This window comes from Trachemys scripta, chromosome 5, assembly GCF_013100865.1.
Source record: "Trachemys scripta elegans isolate TJP31775 chromosome 5, CAS_Tse_1.0, whole genome shotgun sequence".
Lineage (NCBI taxonomy): Eukaryota > Metazoa > Chordata > Testudines > Emydidae > Trachemys > Trachemys scripta.
In genome coordinates this window covers 120,343,368-120,356,192 of record NC_048302.1, presented here as the reverse complement: position 1 = coordinate 120,356,192, position 12,825 = coordinate 120,343,368, and the positions used below count along the sequence as shown (strand labels likewise).

Here is a 12,825-nt window from a genome sequence, read left to right as displayed (position 1 = left end):
GAGCTGTTTTCAGGTAAACTTGCAGCTTTGGGACAAGTGATTCAGACCCTGGATCTGTGTCTGGAGCCAAACAGGAGTGTCTGGCCCAGCAAGACAGGGTGCTGGAGTCCTGAGCTGGCAGGGAAAACAGAAGCAGGGGTAGTCTTTGCACATCGGGTGGCAGCTCCCAAGGGGGTTTCTGTGATCCAACCCGTCACATGCACCTCTTACTATAAAATCCTTTTCCTTTTCTTTGTGTAGTGACTCTGGTTCTGATGCAGACAGTTTCTATGGCTCGGTAGAACGCCCCATCAATATCAACTATTCTCATTCAACAGAAAATGAAGGTGAGACTTCAGTTTTGAATGTTTCCCTCTTTTACTCCTTATCCTATCAGTAAATGAGACTTTTTGATCACGTTTTCCTCCTCAAATCACTCTGAGTTTGCAGCATTTTTACTGGCTTAAAAAAATTCAAATAGCTCATATATCATAAGAATATTTGGCCTAGTATTAAAATAGAAAATTGTTAATGCCTATGATAACATTACAATACACACAAGATTGCAATAATTGTAAAATAAGGGACATTTGGGGTCAGATTCTGAGAGATGCTCAGCATCCTAAACCCCCAGTGAAGTCAGTGGCAATTGAAGAAACAACCTTACAAGGGTTGCTGAGCACTGTAAAAGATTGTGCTCTTAGTAGTTGTCCATCAATTTAATGTCAGAAAGTCGATCTCCTAGCCCATATATCTGACTTAAGGGTGGATGAAGACACTTCTTTTTGGAACATTCAGCCATGTCTGTCTGTCCGCCCTTTATGGGAATGCCAAATGATCTTTATTAAAGCTGACAATGAGAGTGATTAAATCCCCTTTACTTTTACAGGAGCCACCTAGAGCTATAATCACTTAAATATAATAAGTTCTAAAAACTTAAAAAGAAGCAATGCAGTGAATTATGTGGACTTTTAGCATGACTTTTTATAAACCACCTGCTTCCGGCACAGACTGTAAAGTTAACCCATTAACCAAGCAGTGATTCGCGTTGTATTAGAATATGTTTGCATCTGGAGGAGTCCTCCTTTCACAACTGAAAAAAGAATGGGTTGTTGTTAGGGCCTCATAGACTAGCTGAGTTGAGTAGGCATATGACAAAGACACTGGGTATAATTTTTAATGCGACTTAAGCTTGTAAGGATATGTCTACACTACAAACTCAGGGGAAAGGTGAGCCTCTGGGGACGATGCTGAGAATGGAGTTTCAAAAGCCTTTATGTCACTTATGGTATGCCTATACTTCAGGTAAACTCCTGCGCTGGCCCATGTCAGCTCACTTGGGCTGCAGGGCTGTAAAACTGCGGTGTAGCCCAGACGCTGGAACTATATCCATTCATAGGGTCCCAGGCCCAAATGTATATACTGTAATTTTAGGGCCCCGCAGCCTGAGTCAGCTGACATGGGCCAGCCATGGGTGTTTAACTGCACTATAGACATACCGTAAGGGCATGTCTACACTTACTGGTAGATGGAGTGTCGATTTACTGCATCTGGTGAAAACAAGCTAAATCAATAGGAGAGCACTCTGCCATTGATTTGTGTACTTCACCCCACCCCGAGAAGGGAAGTTAATGGGAGATGTTCTTCCATCCACACAGCGCAGCGTAGCCACCGCGGTAAGTGGATCTAACTACGTCAACTTCAGTTACGTTATTCACATAACTGAAGTAGCACAAGTGCTGGTCTACACTACCGCAGTAAATCGATCTAACTTACACAACTGTGGAGAAAGCTGAAAGTTGGCGCCTGTGGTTATATCCTGAGTGAAACTAGCCAAAATGACTTAATCTTCTGTCTTGTGTTTTCCTTTGTAATGGAACCAGATTTTCATTAATTTAAAAAAAAAAAAAAGTTTTTTTTTTTTTTTTTTTAAATAAAAATCAGCATATGCATGTTCCCTGTGATCTGATCCCAATGAGTATTTTACAGTTTTAAACACATTTTAATTGTATCTGCAGATTATGACCAGGAAGAAGATGAGGAATCTTACTTGCAGCCAGATTCTACGGATTTAGGTAGACCAGATGGTAAGACACTATTCACCTGTCATGATACCCTTTAAAGATCTCAGTTAAAGGTGACACTCGTGTGAAATATAAAAACATCTGTAGGCTGATGCTTTAACTCAGTATGCTTGAAGCGCCATGGGTAGTATGCATTGCTTCACAATTATTGTAAAGTGGAGCCTTATCCTGAGAGGTACTCACTGTCTAAACTCCCAGTGAAACCAGTGGCAGTTGAGGAAGCCAAGAACATTAGAGAAAGTGCTGAGTACCTTTAAAAGATTGTGTTTCTATCCATTGTCAGCCAGCTGAATATTGGAAGGTCTTGCTGCTAGTCCATAGGTCTGTCAAAAGGATGGATGATTCTTTTCAACATAGTTCTCCTTCCATCCTAACCTAGGCAAAACACCCAATGAAGTTAATGTGACTTGTGCCTGAGTAAGGACTGCAGGGTTTGGCCCTTAGTAAAGTCCAGAATTGTGTTTCAAAGTTAAGTGTCCATCTGGCACTGATAGGTGCTCTAAAATATCCTAAATCAAGTAGAAACTTCACTTCAAACAAAAGGAGAGTAGAATCTTATTTTCAGTTTTTAAATTTAATTCCTCATGTTCTGTGGGGTTTTCTTACACAGATAACATGATCCTCCCGCCAGCCTATCCGCCACCTCCAGTTCCTCACATCAGAAAAGTTGCCTATGCAGACACAAGGGTGCACTCCTTCGCAGGCCAGCCCACAGGGCCTATGCTTCCTCCACCACCTCCGAAAAGAAGTTTACCTGATATAAAACCAGATGACCTCTTAAATATAAGGGGAGAATCCCAGTTTCACTGCAGAACCGAATCAAATCTAAAAATACTGCCATCAAACCGTAGAGTAAGTGACGTACCACCGCCGGTTCCCCCTATGCCTCATCTCAAAAATCCTGCCTGTGTCAAAGAAAGCTGCTTGCCCTCAGCAGAGATTCTACCTCTAGCCCGTATTTTAACAGCCAGTGAAGGATGTGAGAGGCTAAAACAATTGAACCTTTCCCCACGGGCCCCACCTCCATTACCAATCAACAAACCCAAGCTATCAGAATTAACGGAGAAGCCAGTGGAGGCCAACATGCCAAAAGAACGCAGCAAACCTGGGATGTTTATTCCACAAGTGCCAGTGGAGGCCAGAGCACCAAAAGAACATGGCAAACCTGGACTGTTCGTGCCACAAATGCTACCTAAACCGCCTGTGCCTGTATTCAAATCTAGATCAGAGAAATCTTTACTTCCCCAGTTACAGTAAGTATGAAAACAGATCAAACTTTCTGTAGCATATTTACCAAGTGATATCTCTGATACTTAGTTCATCAGGTCTAAGTCAGCAGTCTCCCTCTCTCCCAAGCTTTGCAGTAAAGTGAAGTACTTTGCACTTGTCTTCATTTTACTGTCACCGCATTTCAACAAAGATGTGGAGAAATTGGAGAGGGTTCAGAGAAGAGCAACAAGAATGATTAAAGGTCTTGAGAACATGACCTATGAAGGAAGGCTGAAAGAATTGGGTTTGTTTAGTTTGGAAAAGAGAAGACTGAGAGGGGACATGATAGCAGTTTTCAGGTATCTAAAAGGGTGTCATAAGGAGGAGGGAGAAAACTTGTTCACCTTAGCCTCTAAGGATAGAACAAGAAGCAATGGGATTAAACTGCAGCAAGGGAGGTTTAGGTTGGACATTAGAAAAAAGTTCCTAACTGTCAGGGTGGTTAAACACTGGAATAAACTGCCTAGGGAGGTTGTGGAATCTCCATCTCTGGAGATATTTAAGACTAGGTTAGATAAAAGTCTATCAGGGATGGTTTAGACAGTATTTGGTCCTGCCATGAGGGCAGGGGACTGGACTCGATGACCTCTCGAGGTCCCTTCCAGTCCTACAATCTATGAATCTATAAGAACAGATCATGCCATTTACTGGCCTCGTGGTGGTGGTGGGGGGAAGCAGTAGATATTAATATATTTTGATTTTTTAGTAAGGCTTTCAACACAGTCCCCCACAACATTCTATTAAGCAAACCAGGGAAATAGGGTCAAGGTTAGTAGTTTTCAACCTGTGGTCCCCAGACTGCTGTGGCTCCACAGACTAACAGCAGGTCTTCACTACTCGCCGATCCGGCGGGTAGTGATCGATCTATCGAGGATTGATTTAGCGCGTCTCGTGTAGACGCAGATAAATCAATCCCCAAACACGCTCCCCGTCGACTCCAGAACTCCAGCTCGCAAGAGGCGGAAGCGGAGTCGATGGGGGAGTGGCAGTGGTCGACTCGCTGCCGTCCTCACGGCCAGGTAAGTCGACCTTAAGATACGCCGACTTCAGCTACGCTATTCGCGTAGCTGAAGTTGCATATCTTAGGTCAACACACACCCCACCCCATCCCTCCCTGTGTAGACCATGGCTTAGATTTCTAAATCTCCATTTGAAATTTTTTAGGGGTCTGCAATTGAAACAAGGGTGAAAACCACTGATCTAGATGAAATTACTATAAGGTGGGTACAAGTCTGGTTGAAAGACTGTACTCAGAGTAGTTGTTAATGGTTAGCTGTCAATTTGGGTGGGCGTATCTGTCCCACAGGGATCAGTCCTGGGTCATTTTCATTAATGACTTGGATAATGGAGTGAAGAATATGCTTATAAAATTTGCAGATGACACCACTGCAAGCACTTTGGAAGACAGGATTAGAATTCAAAATGACCTTGACAAGTTGGAGAATTGGTCTGAAATCAGCAAGGTGAAGTCAATGAAGACAAGTGCAAAGTATTTCACTTAGGAAGGAAAAATCAAATGCATGACTACAAAATGGGAATACCTGGTGAGGTAGTAGTACTGAAAAGGATCTGGGTGTTATAGTGGATTACAAATTATATATAAATCAACAATGTGATGCAATTGCAAAAAATCTAATATCATATTGGGGTGTTTTAACAGGAGTATTGTATGTAAGACGCAGGAGGTAAACGTCCCGCTCTACTTGGCACTGATGTAGCCTCAGCTGGAGTACTGTGTCCAGTTCTGGGCGCCATACTTTGGAAAAGATGACAAATTGGAGGAAGTCCAGAGAAGAGCAATAAAAATGATAAAAAGGTTAAGAAAGCCTGACCTATGAGACAAAGTTTAAAAAAAAACAAAAAACCCCAAAACTTGGGCATGTTTAGTTTTGAGAAAAGAAGACTGGGTGGGGTCTAATAAGTCTTCACTGTCCTCTTTATAACAGCCCTTAACATATTTGATCAATTGTTCTCTATTGAAGGTAGGACCGGAAGTAATGAGCTTAATTTCCAGCAAAGGACATTTTAATTAGAGACTAGGAAAAACTTTCTAACTGTAAAGGTAGTTAAGCTCTGGAATAGGTTTCTAAGGGAGGTTGTGGAATCCCCCATCTTTGGCAGTTTTTAAGAACAGGTTGGACAAACATGTCAGGAATGGTCTAGGTTTACTTTGTCTGCCTCAGCACAGGGGGCTGCACTTGATGACTTCTCAAGGTCCCTTCCAGCCCTATATTTTTGTGATTCCATGTTTAAAAATTGCTACACTAAGGAATCTGTCTGGAAGTTTTATGGTATTCCCCTACTCTCTTCAGGGTATGAATATGCCTGATGTTCCTTATGAGACATTATATAGTCATAGATTATGTCTGTAATCTTAACTGCACAGCATTTCAAAACCCTGCAACAAACTGGCTCTTGGAAATATTTCAGGAATAAGTATTATACAACCGAAAGTAAAGCACATAAGAACAAAATGTATCTTGTCTGTGTGGGGTTATGCTGAAAAGATACAATAGAGTCTTAGACTGTAGCTGGTAAAAAGCCTTCATGTCAGGATTTCAACATGAACTGAAAAACTAGCTTTATGCTCTTAAAGCACACGCAGGCTCTTACAGAGAAGGAAACTAATGCTTCAGTGTAAGTACATTCTTTAGTGTAAGTACATGCTTCAGTGTAATATACATTGGGGTATATCTGCAAAAATGTCCTTACAGATTAAAGCCTCTATGTCCATCGCATTGCTCAGCAGTTTTGAAGTGAATAATAAAAACTGTTAAATGACAAATAAGAAACTAACAGAAACTCACATCTGGTTCTGCGTTTGTCTCTTAATGCTTTTTCTGCAGAAACGTTCTTCAGTTTTGTTCTTTCTTCCAGGAGATCACCACCAGATGGGCAGAGTTTCCGAAGCTTCTCGTTTGAGAAACCAGCATTACCTTCAAAGCAAAATAAGTCTGGTGAAGATTCAGATGAAGATTATGAAAAAGTAAGATCAGATGGCACATTCCTAAAGAGAACACTTCTAAGTTTTAGGGGGTTGTAAATTTGGGCTTGAGTCAGGTCTGTAAGTTAGGAAGGAGTTAGTAGAATTAGTAACAATACTTCACTTAAGAATACTGCTCCACTGCACTGGCCAACTTTATGAGAGAGCTGATAACAGATTTTGATTCTAATGTCAGATATGCAAGAATGTATTAGCGCTTTTGAAGGAGCACACACTAGGGAATAATAACATAGTAACAAAATCAGGAGACTACGGGTGTAATTTAATTATACAAAATATTTGCTGTACCGTAGAAGTTACCTGTAAAGTTTGGGCCTGAGTTTAGAGAATCCTAGGTAGCTGCAATATGTCAAAAGACTTTGCTTTGTTTCAGTTATTGCAATCATCTTTTTAAAATATTGATCATATAATTGCTGTTTATTTTACTTTACACATTTTAATTTTTTTTAAATGTTGTCTTAACAGGTTGAGCTGCCTAATTCAGTATTTGTCCAGACCTATGAATCCACTGAAGTAGAAAGGTAAACTTAACTTTTTTTTTTTTTTTTGAAAGAGGAGTTGCTTATAAATCCTCAAATAAAATGACCTGGAGTCTAGAAAACCATATTGTGAGAGTTAAGACTAGTAAATCAACCGGAGATTTCTACTGAACGCAGGAAGTAATTTAGTTTGTATATAAATAAAATATTACAATTCCTTTACATTGAAAACCAGTAGCCTCTAGGAAAGCTAATTAAATGTTAAAGTATTGACCATAAAGTAGTAATGCATAAAATTGATACCATCATTGGGCTTTATATCTGGATTACCCTACTGGGACAATGAATTGGACTGGAGTCCGGCTTAGAGTTCTGTAGAACTTTTGAACTCTACGTCATTGGTTCAAATGCAGCCCAAACTGGTAGTGACCAAAAGTCATTACAATGTGATGGCCATTTCATGACCTATATGAAATGAATGTGATGGTCTTAGTTTGGTTCCCAGGACAAGTGTCCTCAACAACAATTGACCTAAGCTTGTTGACAGTCCTCAGCAGAGAGGCCAATGATAGAAAGCATGCGACTGAATTGTCCTCTCATACCCTAAAGGTGATCCCTCCAAGTAAAAGCTGGAGAATTGGGGAAGGGGGGTGCAGTATGAGAAAATTGCACTACTACTGCCTACTCTATTATTATTTATTTTATTTATGGTACCATCCAATATATGCTAGTCAGTTTTGAATTATTCAGGAAGATGATTCAAGGATGCTCTGAGAAGCTGATAATCTAAAGAGAGACAGAGACATAGGTTAGGAGAAGGGGAACAACAGACAATTTGACTTGAATGTAACTTGATTCACTGGTCTGTGGAGAAATAAGAGACCAGTCAGCACGTTTCATGAGCACAGAATCCATTTAAAAAAAAATTTGAGTCTAAAGTATTGTGCAAATATTAATCAACTGAGATCTTCACACCACCAGTAGGGAAATACAGATTGGGAAACTGAAGGAGAGAGAGTCCATGATGTTTCGAAGGCCACACAGCAAGTTGGGGAGAGAGTAGAGATTAGAGACCTAGAGTTCCTTTTTTCCAGCCTGTGCGCAATCCACTAAGACATCGCTACCTCTCTATACACTAGCAGCTTAAGGACCCTAATGAGTCTCCCTAAAATGATGAGGTTCTGTTAAGTGTCCATTACCATCGGTCTGTGAAACTGCCTTCCCAGCCTTTAATCAATTCTTAGGCTAAATCATTACAATCACTGAAATGATGATTTACATTAAGGATTTTGAGATATAGACATATCCATTCTATCCCAAATCTGTTAAGTTTGTTATATTTTCTGAATGTGATATTTAGTTTCCATATTATTTTAGGATGTTCAAATCTACCAGCCCAAGAGGACATCCACCAAATGGATTATTCTGTATTAGGAATTCATCTACCAAGCCTGGAAAGGTAATTCATAATAGGGGAACCTGTGCTATAAGTTAATTAAATGTAACCCCCATTTGATTGTTACTTGCAAATTAACAATATTGGAGTTTAATTACAGTAATGTATTTATTTAGCAATTTAGATATGCCCTTTTTTAAAAAGGGAAGTAGGTCTGAAGCAATAGCTGTACATCCTAACTTGCATAATGCTCAGTTATTTGAAAGAAATGTAACTGATTCCTTAAAAAAAGGTAGTTTTGATTTTTTTCTTCATAAATTTGTTAGGAGGACTTTTTTTATGCGTTCTGAATGTAATGTTGCATTTTCTTTTTCAAGGTATTAGTTGTATGGGATGAATCTGCTGAGAAAGTGAGAAACTACAGAATCTTTGAAAAGGTTGGTCTGAATTCTGTATATAAAAAGGGCCTCTGATATTTACACCTGCTCTAGATACATCATACAGTATCAGCCTAAGGCTTCCCATTACCTCCAAACACTCTCTCCTCTCCTCCCCACCGCCCCCTCCAAAAAAAAAAAAAAAAGGGTACTGATAGGCCTGAGTTGCAAATATCAGATCTGGATTTAGAGCCTGAGATCTCTGATCTGGGCCTTCCATTTATGAAGATATGGAGTCTAGAATGTTCAGATCCAAATATGATCTTCAGTAAAATTACAGGGTGTTTGGATCCCCAGGTTTGGTTTGGGCTTATCATTTATGTGACATGAGCTAGTCAGGTACATAATATTTTGCAAAGTAGTGGTCTGTTCGAAAGGGCTTCGTAGGTGCCATTGGTTACAGTTGTGTTTTCTATCCCTACAACAGGATTCACAGTTTTACTTGGACTCAGAAACCATGTTCTGGAACGTTGGAAGTTTGGTTGAATACTACTGCACCCATGTCTTACCCAGCCATGACAGCTTGATTCTCAAATCTCCTTATGGCTACTGTGGACCCAGGTGACACAGCCTGCAAAATTAACTGCCTGTAAGGTCAAACACACTGTGGAAAAATGGGCACTTAGAGGGATGATACTTTTCCCCCCCAAATTAAATAGGAATTCCATGCCACTGGGTTTGATTTCCTGAACTTTGCACACAGAGACTGTTTCTGCCATTTGTTCTCCCACTGCCTACAGACTTGCATTTAAGTATCTCTTTGATAAGCCCTTCCGAACCAGACTGCTGGATTTCAGACCCTCATTACAGCTCTTTCTGTGAAAAAGGGCTGATCTGGCTATGCTGTGAAAGGTATTTACAAGACATGCCCTTTGAGGAGCTGCTGCTGCTACTTTTCCTCATCATGTGGATGTGAAGTTGGAGGAAGGATCTGGCCAAAGAGGCATTGTGGACAAAACTATTAGGAAAGGAGAACTTTTGAAAGAAAAGCACTGTCCATTTGTGACAGAGAATACTAATTTTCTGACTCGTATTGCTTCTTGAGTCAGTACTGGTGCTTGACTGAGATTTTGTAATAGTTTATAATTAATCTGTAAATAACAAGGATGCTTATGGAGTAACTTGGTTCAATGTGGATATAGGAAATCAAGGAAGTGGACCTTGTAAGCCATGCCTTACAGAAGGCCCATCTCTAACTCTTGCAATCACCCTCCCAGTGCCTGCAGTGGTATGCTCAGCTGTGATGGTGGGTGTGGAGTTTTACATATTGCTTACTGATAAACTCTCTGGACAATTGTGGACTAGTATTAAGTTTGCTCCATCGGAAACCCCATTCACAAGTTCTCAATCAGAAAGATAGTTGCCATAAAACAACTTTTTCATGTATGTATGAAAGAAAAAAGGAGGGTATAGGCTGAAGTGGAGAATAATCTGCAGAGTTACCAGATTGAGATTCACAGACTTCTCCCATATCACCACTACCAAAGGCAATAGGAAGGATGGTAAATAATACAGAAAACTTCTATTAAATCACTTGGATGAAATTGTCAGCACATCAAATTCAATATATGTAGAGCACACTGGTCCCATTATACATTGTGTAAATCACAAATTGTTCTTTCTATTGGTTTTAACAAATCTATTCAGTTTGGAGTCCTTGTATAAAATAAAGTGCTGTATTACAAATGATCCCAAACCTACTATTCTCACTTCCTGTCAACTGAAATAAAACTGCAGCATTAACAAACCTATTAATGGTAGGTGCGTGTAACTCTTGTTGACATATATTTGTGTAGGAAAATCCTAAAGCCAAGGTGTTAATAGGAAGAGCATCATTTCCACATAACTGACTTTTCCAGTGTATGTTGTTTAACAAGGGGAGGGAGGGGAAAAAATACCCTACTTTAATGTCCGGTGTTTCTTAATTTTGTGTGTCTCAAGAGTACTGTAATGGTAACATTGTGATGAGCTCAAACTCCGTAGAAGGAGAATAGAACTGATTCAAGTTTGTTTGATAAGGTTTCTGAATCCAGATTGGTGAATAATCTCTCCTGCTGTTGGCTTTTATATCTTTATGCACCCCAGGTTTTATTTCTGACACTGTTTGTATTTAAGTTATTTCATGCATTTAACAAAGGTGTTACATGATAAGATTTTCTATTTATAAAAAGAATAAAAAGGGATCCACATTAGATATTACCTGTAATTGAATTCTCCTTTAGAAAAGAGAGATGTGATCTTTGAACTGGACTTGGAGCCAGAATCCTTGGGTTCAGCTCCCAGCTTTTGACACAGTGTATGGTTTTAGGCAAGTCACATAATCTCTGTGCCCACCTTAAAGGACTGTTGTGAGTATAAACTAAGGCTCATATGGTGCTTGGAAAATGTAAAGCACTATGCAAGTGTTTGATATTATCTTTTAATAAGTTAATATTTCTGAAGTTTTAATGGGAATCCTCTGGGTGTCTCTGCTTCTCCTCTAATATGAAGAGCTGAATGTGAAGCACACGGTCAATGAAGTGTTTGCAAAAAGTAATTAGAGCTGCTTCTACTCTATGTGGAGAGAACTAGCGTGAGGAGAGAGGATTGCTCAGAGGTCACCCAGAAAATGTTTATTACTTTCGACCGCCGCTTTTTTTAAACAGATTTTAATCAAATGAATTCTGCCCTGTCTGAAAACAACTGACTAGGTCATACCAGACCATTGAAACTTACGACATACTGTCTTGAAGGGAGCAGTTGGTTCAGATTTAGAATTATACTAGCATTTTGTTTATTTCCTCCTACAACTAATATTATTCATCTCGAGTGCCTTAAACTGCAAAAGTACTTGCATAACCCAGTATAGTAAAACTACATAACACTGTCTTGTGTAATATGTGAAATTTGCACACATGTAAATATTCATTTTGAATTACTGTCAATTTCCTTGTGATAAACCTATGAATGTATACATTTCTGAGGTAAATAAAATTTTAAGACTAATTCATACCGACTGTGTAATTTCATTGACCTACAATACACACTAAAAAGGAAACTTCTTCTTTTGTTGTGCTATCTTTAAGTAGCATCTGATTCTTTGATTTTGATTTTCAACACCATTGAGAAGTAATGTTGTATATGGAAAGATCTTTCAGAAAAATCACAATTTCAGCAAATAATTGTGCATGAAGAACAGATTAGACAAACATCTGTCAGAGATGGTCTAGGCAGGAGTGGACCTATGCATTTTGCAAGCCAGAATGGAAAATATTTGCAGCAACCTCTTCCCTCCAACTCTGCTGAGAAGCTAAACAAAACAAAATATGGCTGGCCAATCAGCAAAATTGAACAAAGATACTCCCATGGAAGCTGGTGTTCTAGAACCAGCCCTGGGTCTAGGTATATTTAATCCTGCCTTAGTGCTGAAAGATGGACTTAAATGACCTCTTGAGGTCCATTCCAACTCTACATTTCTACGATTCTGTGATCATGAAACTGTACCCTATTGTGAGGTGCATCAATAAATAAATAATAAGGGGGAAAAAATCACTAAACATGGGGGCCTTAATGTAATTGAGAATCAGCCCAACAAAGTGTAGTGGAACTGTCTGGATGCAGAGGTTATCTGATGCCCCTAAAGGAGTCCCATCATCTATTCCATAATGGTGCCCCTAGCAGGAGACCCCCAACAGGCTACAGACTCAGTGGTTTGTTTAAGGTTCAGTCCCCAGCTGAGAGGATGTCACTGAAGGCTCTGTGTAAGCTTGAAAGCTTGTCTCATCAACAGAAGTTGATCCAACAAGATAGTACCTCTCCCACCTTGTTCCTCTAATGTCCTGGAACCAACACGGCTACAACAATACTGCATACAATCATTGAAGTGAGGCAGTCTGTGCAGCAAAGATCTTGTCTAGATTTTATCACTCAGTTTGTGCTTCTACCGGATGTATTATACCAACTCTCACACCACTGATTGTGCTTGTCAGTGCTAGCCACTCTCATTAAGGTGTTTTTTTTTTTAACCCTTGCATCCAGAAGTAAGCACTGAAATGCTAATTTCACTTAAGGACACAAAATGCTGAGCGATGCCTATAACAGGGAGATATGAAGAACATCTCTGGTGAATGGGCATGTGTGAATCAAGCAAAGAACAGAGTCTACCTGAGCAACCTTCCACTGGGTTTATGGTGGGTGA

The 12,825-nt window shown here is 39.7% G+C and overlaps 1 protein-coding gene and 1 long non-coding RNA gene across 5 annotated transcripts in view; one reads left to right on the top strand and one right to left on the bottom strand.

Moving 5' to 3' along the window:
* Nucleotides 1-11,628, top strand: part of SH3BP2 (SH3 domain binding protein 2) — a 74,723-nt gene extending 63,095 nt beyond the window's left edge. For all 4 annotated transcript variants that reach the window (XM_034771592.1, XM_034771591.1, XM_034771590.1 and 1 more), the window contains 8 exons: nt 241-326; nt 1,998-2,066; nt 2,674-3,316; nt 6,210-6,318; nt 6,802-6,857; nt 8,193-8,274; nt 8,589-8,648; nt 9,076-11,628. In XM_034771592.1, the coding sequence (XP_034627483.1) occupies nt 241-326; nt 1,998-2,066; nt 2,674-3,316; nt 6,210-6,318; nt 6,802-6,857; nt 8,193-8,274; nt 8,589-8,648; nt 9,076-9,213 (1,243 nt within the window). In that variant the 3' untranslated portion in view covers nt 9,214-11,628. The remainder of the gene's footprint in view (nt 1-240; nt 327-1,997; nt 2,067-2,673; nt 3,317-6,209; nt 6,319-6,801; nt 6,858-8,192; nt 8,275-8,588; nt 8,649-9,075) is intronic.
* LOC117877925 overlaps nt 1-12,825 on the bottom strand; it is a 59,808-nt gene that overhangs the window by 41,739 nt on the left and 5,244 nt on the right. Inside the window, exons 2-3 of the long non-coding RNA XR_004645856.1 lie at nt 6,140-6,268; nt 2,315-2,438 (exon numbers count right to left, since the gene is read on the bottom strand). This is a non-coding gene — a long non-coding RNA (uncharacterized LOC117877925). The remainder of the gene's footprint in view (nt 1-2,314; nt 2,439-6,139; nt 6,269-12,825) is intronic.